The sequence below is a fragment of the Palaemon carinicauda genome, chromosome 14, assembly GCF_036898095.1.
Source record: "Palaemon carinicauda isolate YSFRI2023 chromosome 14, ASM3689809v2, whole genome shotgun sequence".
Classification (NCBI taxonomy): Eukaryota; Metazoa; Arthropoda; class Malacostraca; order Decapoda; family Palaemonidae; genus Palaemon; species Palaemon carinicauda.
This window is the reverse complement of record NC_090738.1, coordinates 3,691,035-3,704,767: the sequence shown is the minus strand read 5'-3', so window position 1 is coordinate 3,704,767 and position 13,733 is coordinate 3,691,035. Positions and strand designations below refer to the sequence as shown.

Here is a 13,733-nt window from a genome sequence, read left to right as displayed (position 1 = left end):
GTTCACATGAAAGACTCAAGAAATCTCTGAGTCATTCTGGACTTGGCGCCACGCAACAAGTTCCAATAGAACAGCAAGTTCAGAATGATAATCCTTCTGAACATAAGGACCCTATTCAGTAAGGGGTGTTGACAATCTAGCCAGCCCTGGAAGATGTCTATCAGCAACTTCCAGTCAGTCACCCCCTCCCCTCCTACCTAGGATACAAGTTATGGATAATAATGTATATCCTGGACGAGATTCTCGTCGGACTAGTTTCAGTCCTAGGATCCTTACGGAATTAGCAGACAGTCAAGCGAAATCAAGCCTAGAAAGAGTTCAGGCAACGATGGCCCTGGACGACAGGCTGGGATGGGCAGCACCCGAAATTACTGTCTATGAGCATCCATGGAGATGATCCGGCCCTGGAACATTAAGGATGTAAATAATAGAATCTCGATTCTCTCCGGCTCAGGGGCTTCAATGTTTTAAAAAATCATTGAAACCTGTAGTCACCCTAACGCCCCCTTTTCCCCTGGGGATGTAAAAGGAGATCGCAAGGTCTGTCAAGAGACTATGGTAATCATTAAGGATTCCATAATGCTAACAGGGAGGAGTTTCGAACTCTTTCCAGTTCACGATGATGACAGACCCAGTGCTACGTGCACAACTATAAGATGCGCTAAGAGGCTGGAGAAGATACGCATCAAACGCTCGAAGAGATCTAATAGAACCAATGATGGTCATTCCCTCTCCGCTTACCCTACAATGACTAAACGCCACGGACCCGTAGGCCATTTTAGCCCTGTAATGGGTGGATAAACTCTCTCCACACAGATCGGACCTCCTCAGGCTGATCTGGAGCATCGAAGCGATAATGAGGCGTCGAAACTGTCGAGGATAAGGGACGTCTCATTTCATTAGGGAATGCTAGCCATCCCTTCCTTAAGGGAATGGCGCCTATCAGCAGCTCGTTTATATATGATCCGCAAGGTGACAGCGGATGCTCTTCTCGGGTTCCACCCAATAGAGTTGGAATGGTACACGGACGCAGACCCATTCCCTCCCAGAAAGGGACAAGTCCCCGAGCTGCAGATCGTTCTCTTCATCATGAGCGTTATCAAGATACTATCTCGTTATTTAGTCCCATACGAGGACCCTCTAATGGAGGTAACAGACATCATGTCTCTACATTAGAAGTGATGGACTTAGAATTCCTATTCAGCCCATCAAAATTTCCTCCAGAAGGCCCTCTACATGCTGAGACCCTTCCAAGGAAGAGGGGCTCTATTGGCTCCCAGAAAGCCCAAGAACATCCCGTTCCCTGTAATGAAGGAACTGAGGCTGAGGCTAGTCCTTGTTATGCACCTAGGATTATCCAGGAGGTTCAGAAGTTTTCTGCCTTCTATTTATCACAGTACACCTGATCCCTTCATTTTACGAATTCCTTGCCCTTAACGGTTAGGAAAAAGACTGGGATCTTAAGGGCAAAGTAGAATTCCTAGAAGAATACAAGTCTAGTCAACGAGAAGACAATACGAGTCTTCTTGGGAAAGTAAATTGTTTTGTAAAGCAAAAGGGCCCGAAAACAATCTCATGATCTTCTGCCTGTCCTTCTCTGTCCACCCCTATATTCAGGGTCTGGCGGCCGACAGCACGTTGGCCTTTGAGGATGGAGGCAGTGTATCCTTGAATACTATGAGAACGCTAGTTCTTCGGCCTTGTCTCCATATAAACCCTTGAGTAAGCACCAAGGGTATGGCCGACTTTGCGAGAGAGGTCACTCAATGGGATCTTTGGATCCATGGACCATTATCTCTGTGCGAGTCAGCCCCGACTAGACCTCTTCTATATGCCCTTTAAATGGATCTAACGATTGGAATCTTTAATAAATTCCCGATAACATGTGCAGGCTTAGGCCCGCAACGCCACTAAAGCCCATCTAATGGTCTTTGGACAAGGTCCTACATTATGCCTCACCTGTGAACAATGAGGATTGTTCCCTCAACCATCTAACCTAAAAGGTTATTTTTTCGGTTCGCTATAGCCTCTGGGACTAGAGTTAGTGTAATAGTGGCCCTATCCTGAGGGCCACATTAAATGAGAGATCTGCATCTCTTTCTGATCTAACCTTTCTCATTAAAGACGTCCTACCTACTAAGAGGTGGGGCTCCTGGAGAATCTGCCCTCTGAAGGAAGATGTCTCTCTAGGTCTGCTAGAGCGTCTAAGGTCTATCTTCATAGAACTTCAGACTTCAGGAGGAACAGGTCTTTACAGGAGAAAACTTTGGATCAAACTATCCCTACAACTGAGGGCGAAGCTCACCTACCTTTTTCGCGGAGCGGATCCTGACAGTACTCCTGCAGATAAAAGATCCGAGGAAAGTTGCTTCATCACTGAACCTTTCAGTGTGTGGACTTCAGCCTCTTCGTTCACCTACTGATCGGAGGTTGTCCAATGCGTCTTACAGACACTATACTAAGCAAATCTATGGATTGAAGCATTATGTGGTGGCGGCAGGTGCTATTTGGACCCTGTCGTCTAGCTCTGCGATGAACAGTAAATTGATTGGGACTATCAATTAAAAGGAGAAGGGGTCAGCAATTTTCGTGTGACCTCCCTTTGAATAAGTGTTACCAAGGTAACACTAAATCTGTTCAGAATCTCAGGTGTGAAATTATACGGATACCACTAGTGCCGTGTGTACATAGTACACAGTGTTGTTAGACTATTTCATGTACAGAAATTATAAAGAAAAGTCTTGTTAAAAGAGCTTTTCTTCAGTTTGAGAGTGGCACTCATCATTTCCCCCTTTCAAAAAGGGGAACATTATTTTCTGTGTATGTCTCTCGTATAATTTCCTTATCATGCTACATTCATTTAGCATGTAGTCATTTATTAGGAATAAATATCTATTAAAATGCAGTTGCGTCCTAATTCGCCCAACAATTGCATGTTTTAAAATACCAGAGTTCCTTAACTTACTCATGTAAGTATTTCTCATATCATTGTATTCTTACAATCAATGGATGGGGACACTGATATTGGTTCCGCAATATATACAATCCTTGAGACCGGTTGTATTCTCAGTGTATACTTATGTTTGTTCATACAATATATACTACATTGAGGCCCTTTTCCTACGTCTAAAAATGACTCTTCCCTGCAGGGGGAAGGAGGCACTAACATTGTTATGCTTAGTGATGATGACGGATAACGGTAACGTCATTTGTCTCAATTGGCCCTTTTGGCCGTGGAAATATTGCCCCAAGGTTAAGGCACTAACACAAAACCACAGATACATTAATTCTCTGGTATGCTTCCATTAGGACGTCATGGCTTGAGCCCAAAAAACGGATTTTGAGCGAAGCGAAAAATCTATTTTTGGGTGAGATGGCCATGACGTCCTAATGGACCCACCCTTCTTTTCTATGAGAAGATCTTCACGGTTCCCCCCCCCCCCCTGATCTGCTGTATCTGTAGCACCTTGCTCAACGCTACAAGGAATGACCGCCAGAGGGAGTTGGCGCGGTTTTGATACGATTGTAGTAGGGGAACCAGGATAATCTTTGTTGCGGTTACCCTTCTATTCTGCCACGTTTTCCCCCTAGAGCCTAGAGGCGTAAAGGCTATTCAGGGTGCAGATTGCCATGTGGCGTGTCAAGAATACGTCCCCTGATGATATACGATACCCTTGAGAGTAATCTTAAAGGTACTCGCGCCAGAAGTTAGAATTCTGTGAAACCTTTGGTTTGATTCTCTGGGAATATCACTGTAGTCATATATACCCTTCGGAAGCTACTAAAGGAACCTTCCATTAGGACGTCATGGCCATCTCACCCAAAAATAGATTTTTTGCTTCGCTCAAAATCCGTTATATATATATATATATATATATATATATATATATATATATATATATATATATGTGTGTGTGTGTGTGTGTGTGTGTGTGTGTATATATATATATACCGTCTACCTACCTACAATACATATACATGCATACATAAATGCATATAGGTATGTATGTATGTTTATATAGGAAAAGAAGAAATGACAACCCTTTGGGGTACATGTGAGTAGTAGCTTGAATTTTGGTAAACAAATTGGTTGACCTTATATAGCTACACCGTGTGTATACTAAGTTATATGTACTTGCGAGTGGCTTCTTTCTATTTTTGATAGGGAGGCGTGTTCCACATTCGTCGACTTTCCTTTTCTGACCACTCTCAGCTCCAAGAAAATAAAAAGTGATAGCACATTCTCTGTCACTTAACACAATTAAATATGTTTTATCATAAACAATCTGAAATTTCACTGGTAGGTAAACATTACCTGGTCGGGAGTTTTCTATGTTGTGAAACAATGCGTAAATTGGTGTCACGATAAGAATGCGGGAAGTCTGCAAGTCAACAAGACAGCACAGGGTTGGTGTAGAAAAAAAAAATGTTGAAAGTGGTGGTTGTAACCTTACTATAAGTCTGAGTGTGTGTGTGTGTGTATTTTTATGTGTGGATGTGGTATATATACACCTCAAAGTACTTTAAGAGCTTGGATCCTGTCCTTTGAGTGTGAAGGATTGTCCTCAAAGTATATCCTTAGTTGGTTAGCAGTTCTTAATGTAGAAGTCATGTCAAGATACAATGATGTCTATCTGCTTGGTGAAGATATGCCTCCCGCCCCTAAAAGTAAGTCTTTTCGTGTATTTTGCAGAACTGAAATTAGTTTATTTTTATTGAGAAACTTCGAACGCCCATATCTCAAAATTATAATTATTGACCTTCAAATTCTTACTTCTCTTTTAATTTTAACCATGTAGGCCTATTTTAGTTTGTCTCTGTGTATATGTCTGTACGTTACCCCTCACTATACAGGTAACAACAGTCTACGAGAGAGAGAGAGAGAGAGAGAGAGAGAGAGAGAGAGAGAGAGAGAGAGAGAGAGAGAAAGTGCTTGTGAAGGGCAAATGCATTTGAACAGTTGTAAAAATATTTGCCAGCTTTAACCCAAACAATGCTACATGTGTTTTTTAGATGTCCCATATATGGAAGGCGATGAGACAGCGACTTCTAGGCCTGTATACAAAGGCACGTAGACATCTGGCAACAATGTCTTTTTCTAACATAGATCCAAAAATTGTGTCTCATAAGTCTTCCAAGGCCATAGCAAGTGAAAGGACTAGAATAATACCCATCATACAGGTAGGAGGGGCAGAGAGACTGGAAAATACTGTGGATGCGTCATGTTTGCACACAACTGTGTGATTTATAATATTTTGTAAAGTGACAAACCACAACGTCCCTAAAGTTAATATTTGTAAACAAAACATCATTTAACTTGTAGATCTGACCCAGTGACATCCATCGCCAACCACTTGGTACGTATCTACATAACAGAAACTAAGCAATGACCTTCACATGAAACACACGTCATTTGCATGTCGTTTCCATTGTTGATAAACAAACAACAACGACCTTGAACCCAATATTTGGAAACAAAATATCATTTAACTCAGAGTTCAGCCCAAGTGACCTTCCTCGGAAGCCTCGCAGTGCCCATCATCATAACAGAAACGGACTAACCTAGGCTGACCCCATTTTTAGAGGTTTTAGAACCGAGTGGCTTTAGCAAAAAGTGTACTACTTATTTCAAGTAAGATACATATCCTTTACTACAATTTTGGAGCCCTTCATTAATATTTTCAGAATAATTATATATCACGTCAACAACTCAAAAAGACATTGATGACCCAATAATAAATTTCCAAAATATAAGGTTCAATTTTCTCCTGCAGTGCAGCATAAGTGATGGTCACATGGTGGACCTAGAGCTGCTTCAATACCTCGTCAGTCGTGTATTTTATGGAGGCAGAGTCCTGAGCATCGAGGATCAATTAGTTATCAGCAGCATTCTCAAAGAAATCATAGCCATATCTTTCAAAATATCTGAGAAAGAGGAAGAGGAAAATAAAGAAAATTCTGATCCTCCAGGCAAAGACAGATCACCAACAGACAAACCTACTTCAGATGGAGAGGACAGTGATGAAACAGGATTATCGAGGCTTTTCCCAGAGACGATAGACAGGCTTGATGATCTCCAGGAATTTGTTTTGGTAAATTGTATTTTTTTTTTCACTATGTGAGTTAGTAATTGAAAAAGTATGCTCCATTAAAATAGAATACATACATTTAAAAGTAGAGCTAAGATAATTAAGACATCGTACACATTAAAAAAATTAAATAAACAAATAGTTTTGATTGAGAGTATGTTAAACTACAGTAATTATTACTTATTTATAATGCTCTATTTCAGAGAGTCACTGGGTTAGATCGTCCACAGGTGTTTGGTCTTCCAAATGGTGTCCAAAGAGTGGAAGAGGGGGAAAGGGGACGTCATTTTCTCAATGCTTTGGCCGTTGTTGCTGGTTCCCAGATACGCCACCGAGCTAAAGATAAAAGCATGCTTACTGAGCTCAAAGTGCTTAAGAAACTGGTATGAATAATTTATGTTATCATGATATATTCATATCACATGAAAAAGATGAAGGTTATTCTTTACTTAGATTGAGCTCAAATACTTGGTTTAATATCATTGGTATGAATCTTTCTAACCCTTATTTCAAATTAGAATTCTTCATGAATAGAAGAATATGAAATATACGTTTATGATAATTTTTCATTCTACAAAATTATTTTAGCTTGTTCATATCATGTCTGTTCAAAGCTGATTAAATGTTGATACCTACCTCAAAATAGAAATTTCTTTAGCTAGGTAGATGGAGATTCTGTTACACTTCTGGTCAAATCTAGGTCTATGTTTTTCCTTCTTTCTCCATCAGTTGAGACGAGTTAAACAAGTTTAGGGTTTCTATAAACAACAGAATGGGCCTGGTGGCCTCCTTTTTGTCTGCATAGAGGGAGGTTAATAGTTCTGTGTCCTCTGCTGTTATATTGTCCAGTGAGATGGCCTTACAAATATTTTTTTTCTATCGACTGGTTTCGAGGTCAGTTCACCCAAACACCTACTCGCATGTCTTAACAGGGTGGGTTCTATCCACAGTATTTTAAAAAAACAAATTATTTTTGTAACGGATGGATTATGTAGGGCCCCAAGGCAGTTCATCAATAATTGGTATCAAGATTTTGGAAGGTTTATTTTGAATTTTTCAGTATCAAGAATTAATTTGGATAGATTGAAATTTTTTCCTTACCTGCTTAAACTTATACTCTTTAGGTTTGTTATAAATTTATTTAAGGATTTTACTGTTAAAAAAATCTGAAGTTATAAAAAGTGGATTTGTGTAATTTGAAACGTAACGTTACATGTTAAAGAGGTTTTGTTTAAACTTGAGGTTTTATAATGATCTGACATTTAAAACTGTTTTAATTTTGGCATTAGAAAATTTGCTTTTAGCGTTATAATAAGATAAACGTATTGATCGATGGCATACTTTTTCATATGATGTGGCTATTGGAGGTGGGAAGATGATTTTATATCGAAACTTACATTCAGAACTAATTATTTCAATGCTAAATGTAACACTCAATTTTCTCACATCCCATTTTTTGGGGGAGGAAAGGCGGTGATACAGCAGAGAAAAGATTTCTTTGTCCTGTGAGAGCTTTTAAAGTTTTGTTAAAGAGGAAGGAAATATTGGAGTAAAGGGTCACGATTGGCTCATTAATTTATTTTATCAGAGGACCTCTTTCCAAAAAGTGAGATGTTTCTAGGTAAGTTTCTAGTGACAGAATCACACAGCAAGTTACATTCGAGTCAGAAGGACGTAAGGGTTCAAATTTATAAAGTGGCAGTGAAGCTTATTCTCTTTATTTCTTTAAAGTTTTTTTCTTTGGAAAGGATTTTTAACAACAGCTCAGTGTCGTGCCTAATTTGTTTCCGCAAGGGCTACTGAAAGAAACCTGTTCCTTATAAATTTACTGCTCATTAGGTGCTGTGATAATTGTGGGAGATATGGTATAAATGAGAATTTGCTGGTAATTTATTTGCTTAAATTTAAATGGAGTTATACTGTACTTTTATTTTTCTCAATAAGAATGTTCAAGGTTTTAATTGTTATTTAAGTGCTTGGTTTTAAAAGTCTTATAGTGGAAATATAATTAGGATCCAATCTGCAAAATTCGAGGGATTCTATGTTTACTTGGGTTTAGGATCAGTTTCTGTTGAAATGAGTCTCTGATGGTTGATAAGTTTTATTATTCTAGGTGATTAGTTTCTTCACTAACTTCCATCAGAGTGTGGAAGTCAGTAATTAAAACATCAGGGGATTTCGTAGAAATAAACAGAATTCTAATTATATGATTTATTATCTTTATACTCACCTGATGTTCATATACCTGCCTCCCTCCTCCCCAATGATGAGTGATGTCAAGAAGTTAATAGTTAGGTTTTAACTAAAAGACTAATAGGCAAGGGAATTGTGAAACATCACTACCTAAATAGATGCCAGATTGGCTCGATGCTCGTCTGACGGGGAGGCCTTTTTTACTAGGAAAGAAAATGGGAAATATGTCATGTGGGGGTAGACTTTGACATTTAAACAGCTTTGAGAAAAAATTAATCGTAATAATGAATTTTATAATTTAATTTTTTTTTTTTTTTTCTTTTTTTTTTTTTTTTTTTGCTAGATGTAAATGTAGCAGTATCCAATCATAAGCAAATAGGATTTTTCCATTTTATTATAATTATCACCTAATAAACATATGTATGTCAAGTTACCTAGACCTATTGCTGGTGAGGATGAACTGTTCCAATGTGAAGATCAAGAAATGGCTGATGTGCTCAAGAGAGAGGTTCAGAGGTATAACAGCATTATCAGCGTGATCACGGATACTACAAGGGCTGCTATACAAACAGTTTTGGTTAGTGGAGCTTTAGTTTGTTAAAAAAAAAAAAATAAAGTATTTCTTAAGATGTAAATGGTCATTTAACTTTCTGGGTCTGTTATACAGTGGGCGTCAAAACTGGTGCAACAAATTTCAGATGATTTCCTTCAAAGTTCACTAACTGTCAACTACAACGAGTATCTCAAACACTTATTTCTGTCCTACATTGAAAGCTCTTGCATACAAAATAAAGATAATATATGATGTACAAATATCAAATCTATGATATTAATAATAATCCTAAAAAAAAAATTATGTTAATAGTAATCATTTCAAAGTATAGTAATTACTTCAAACTATAGAGACGAAACAATTTGAAATTTGTGTTCATCACAGGACTACCAACATTACCTATGTATACTTCGAAAAATGTGGAAACAAATATTTAATATCATAGTGTATTATCACTCAAAAGTGTTGTTGACTATATTTTGGCATCCCCCGAATTATTACCCAATGTTAGACATTTTTGTGTGCATGACCTAGACAGTTGTTTATCGAATAACCATTGTGCAATCTCTGTAACCTTAACTGCTAAAAATAACAACTCTAATGTCAATATAGACCAATTTATTGATGCAAATGAACTTGAACAGAGTAGAGATCTTTCCCAAAGCATTATTTACTTGAGAACCAAATGGGACCCCCAACTCGAGAAAGATTATAGCGTAGCCTTTAGTGATGACGATATTATTTTCAACTAACAAAATGAATAGTCTCAATTTGGAATCAGCAACACAGATCGAAATTGACGACATAGCAAAACATCTTTGTAATCTGTACCTGGATCCTGCAAAAAAAAACTTGGTATGTATGAAAAACAAAATCCCTGTTGTAAAAGGCCCCAACAAAACCTCAACTCTAAAAATAAAATCTGGTTTGACTCTGTTTGTAAAGCTAAAAGGGGTGAATATATGAGGATAAAAAATAGGTTCAGGAAAATTAAAATTGATGAAATGAGAGTTGAACTTAAAAAAAAAAAAAAAAGAATCCAGGGAATACGCAAAGTTCTTCAAAAAGTCCTTTAAGCGGCATAACCGTAAATTTAAAAAACTTGAGGAACCTTAAAAATTCTAACCTAAGAGTTTACAGTGATATTTTATGTAATGCTAACAAACAACAAGAAAAAATAGGTAAAATTGCAATGAACACTTTCGTGCAATATTTAAAAGAATCTCGGTCAAAAACTCAATGGAAATATATTGGAGAAAAATCCCTTCGATCCCAGAACTATTAATCACTCTAATACTGAACTCATCAATAGGCTAATTACCACATTTGAATTAAAACGGTTAATTCGTAAATTGAAGAACAATAAGAGCATGTGGAATTGATAGTATCCTTATTGAATACCTTAAGAATTGTCCTGAGTCTGTCATAGATATTGTAGTTAAGATGTTTAGTATTTTACTAACAACCGGAATAGTGCCATCTGACTGATGTATAGGTATGATCAAACCTCTGCATAAAAGGAAGGGTTCTATTGATGACCCAGATAACTATCGTGGCATTACACTATTAAGCTGTGTTGGTAAACTGTATACAGCTTGTCTAAATGATCGCCGTAACTGCCTACTTAGAGGGTGCTGGTATTTTAGGAGTAGAACAGGCAGGATTCAAAGAAGGCTACAGCACATTCGACCATTTATTCGTTCTGCATTCTCTCATTGATTCATACCTGTTCATTACTAAAAAGCATTACATCTAGTGGATAGATCATCTCTTTGGTGTAAGCTAATTTCTTCTAGCATTAATGTTAAGGTCATCACTGTTATATATAATATGTATGAAAATGCTAAATCCTCTGTCAAAGTAGGTCATTCAATTTCAGAATTTTTCCCATGTAATATTGGTTTAAGACCAGGAGAAAACCTGTCGCTTCTTCTGTTTGCTCTGTACTTAACTTAAATGATTTTGAACAATTTGTTGGTAGGAACTGCAGAGGACTTGATTCATGTGCTTCTGAAATACGGAAAAACCTCAGTGATGACGATGTTAAGGTGTTCTTAAGAATGTATGTCCTTTTGTATGCTGATGATACTCTTGTTACGGCTGAATCAGCTGAAGATTTGCAAACTGCTATAACGGCTGTGTGTGAATATTGTGAATCCTGGCACCTAACAGTCAACACCTCTCCGACAAAAATAGTTACATGGTCCAGAGGTCAGATCACATCCTCTTTTCATGTTTGGTAATGCAGAGCTGGAAGTAGTGGATGATAATGTATATTTAGGTACAACTTTTGATTTTAATGGTTCATATTGCAAGGGCATAAATAAACAGGTTACACAGGCCCAGAGATAAAAGTATAGTGTGCTGACCAAGACCAGAAAACTGTCCTTACCAGTGGATATACAATGTGAACTCTTGGACCACTTGGTTACCCCAGTTCTTTTAAATGGAAGAGAAATTTGGGGCTTCCAAAAGCTAGACCAGGTTAAGATTTTTCATAGAAAGTATCTAAAAATTATTCTTCAAATAAAGAAAGTCAGAAGATTGTATGGCTTATGGAGAACTTGGTCAATTTGGTTTAACAAGTAAAATTGAAAAGAGAATGGTAAACTTTTGGATAAGGATCAGTCAAGATAAACAACATAAGTTATACCCCAGCATATATATATATATATGTATATATATATATATATATATATATATATATATATATATATATATATATATATATATATATATATACACTTAAGAATATTTACATGATAGCAATGAATTCAAGTCGAAAGGGATTATAAAAATTAAAAGTATTCTAGACGAGTGTGGTCTATCTAATATTTGGAACAGCCCATGTGAATTTAAAAGTAATTGGGTTAGGAAATGTGTTGATCTCAGAATTTGTGATATAGAAAAGCAGAATTTATTATGTGAAATTAATGAAGGGTATGCTCTAACTATAAAATACTTGAAACTGAATTAGGCTTAAGCAAATATTTAACCAAATTTGATTATAATGATTGGAAATATCTCAGTAGATTTAGATGTGGTAACCATAGACTTTCTGTTGCTGATACTCGGCTTCCTAAGGGCCAAAAACATGCCCAAAGTGTAAAACGCAGGAACAGGCTGATGAGCACCATTATACTTTGGTATGTCCTTATTTAAGTAGCCTCAGAGAATTGTATATAAAAAGATATTATTACACTAGACCCAAATAATATAAAGTTTAGTTAGTTGTTTAAAGTAAGAAATAATAGATAATTGTGCAATCTAGCAAAATTTATAAAATTAATAATGGAACAGTTTTTGTTATATATTATTAGTTTAATCTAGTCCATATAGGCTTATGTCCCCAATATATATGGCATATATGGGTATACGGTTATATGTACAGTATTGTATAGATGTGTGAATAAAAGTAGTTTTGCTTCTTTTTACTGCCACTATTACTGTAAGTCAAATTATAATTTTGTATATTTTGTGATGTACTCTCATACCCCGATAGGGGTCGCTTGAGTTAATAAAATCCCTTTAATTCCTTAAACCTATTATATTAGCAAAGATACATAAAACCGTCCCAGTATCAATAGAATATAAAAGGAAAATATCCGTTACCGTAAAGATAATAAACCACAAATGCACCTAGATTCAACAGAGAAGTTGGGTGTGATTGATACTCCTGAATTTTGCTTCTAAGACTCGACCGTTTGGACTCTACTTCAATTTGGCTTCTGTTTCGACCCACAACACAAACAAAACATCATTTACCCAACCTATGAATCACCAGCTGTGTCTTACAAGGTGCGGGGGCGGGTGGAATTTGCCCTAATAGCCCCATCCCCAGCAAGTGCATGCCAAAGTTAGTGATTGCCCCAGGCGTCACGGCATCAACCATAGTCGCAAACACCGGACGAACAAAGTGATTCAGAACAAGTTCTAAATCGGCTTTAGAAACTCTTTGAGGATTGCCAATTAGTATACTTTATTCAATTATGGTCATTCTCTTTATCTGATCATAAGAATCTGTGATTAACTTTGGAGTCAGAAGATATTTTCTTAGCGATTGGTCATTGTTAATTCAATAAATGTTTTTTTTTTTCTAAAGAAAAATAAAATTCCGCGAAGAAACATCTCTGGCAGTTCTACTTGAGTTAATGATAGTTCAACATTGCAGGCAGCAGGAAGGACTGCATAGAGGAATTGACCTAATGAAATTTGCAAACTAACTTTCTACTTTTATAGCGTTACATCAAAAGTTATCGTGATTTCTTTTAATAAAATACAAATAAATTTAGCGTCTGAATAATGAAATATAAATAAGACACGAGTTGGTGTAAAAAAAAACATCGAAATCCAAGTTATTTGCGCTAAATGCATTGGCTACATGGTTAGGCCTATTGCATTAATCAAGGAAATATATTTTCCTGCTTGTTATTAGAAAATGAAGTTGTTTCAAACAACTTGTTTGGATATCTGCATGGTTGTCAACATGATTTTCCATTAATTTGGTTTCACTAACATGAGCTTTAGGCTATAATTTATAAATACGTGCAATGTTGACCACAAAATCTCGACTGGTTTAACAGGAATGTGTTAAAAACTATTGGCGTTGACAATTCTTCTATTCATAACAGCCTTGTCATCCGTAAAGGAGTGGTTTAAAGGGAATCCTGAAATCACTGACTGGCCCGCCAAATCACCAGACCCCGATTCATAGAGAACTTATGGGTCGTTATGACCAAAGACTGGGAATAGAAATATATATATACTGTATAGATAGATAGATAGATAGATAGATACTCTTACAAAGTTGGTCTAGTGGAAATATCGTAGTTTATTAATAATTCTATTTATATTTCATATATTGTTTACATTTGGACATTGAAGAGATGATACCAAGT

The 13,733-nt window shown here is 36.8% G+C and overlaps 1 protein-coding gene across 1 annotated transcript in view; it reads left to right on the top strand.

The window, feature by feature from the left end:
• LOC137653847 (uncharacterized) overlaps nt 1–13,733 on the top strand; it is an 829,144-nt gene that overhangs the window by 720,447 nt on the left and 94,964 nt on the right. The window contains exons 71-73 of the mRNA XM_068387498.1: nt 5,775–6,092; nt 6,293–6,472; nt 8,713–8,859. Coding sequence (XP_068243599.1) covers nt 5,775–6,092; nt 6,293–6,472; nt 8,713–8,859 — 645 coding nt within the window. The remainder of the gene's footprint in view (nt 1–5,774; nt 6,093–6,292; nt 6,473–8,712; nt 8,860–13,733) is intronic.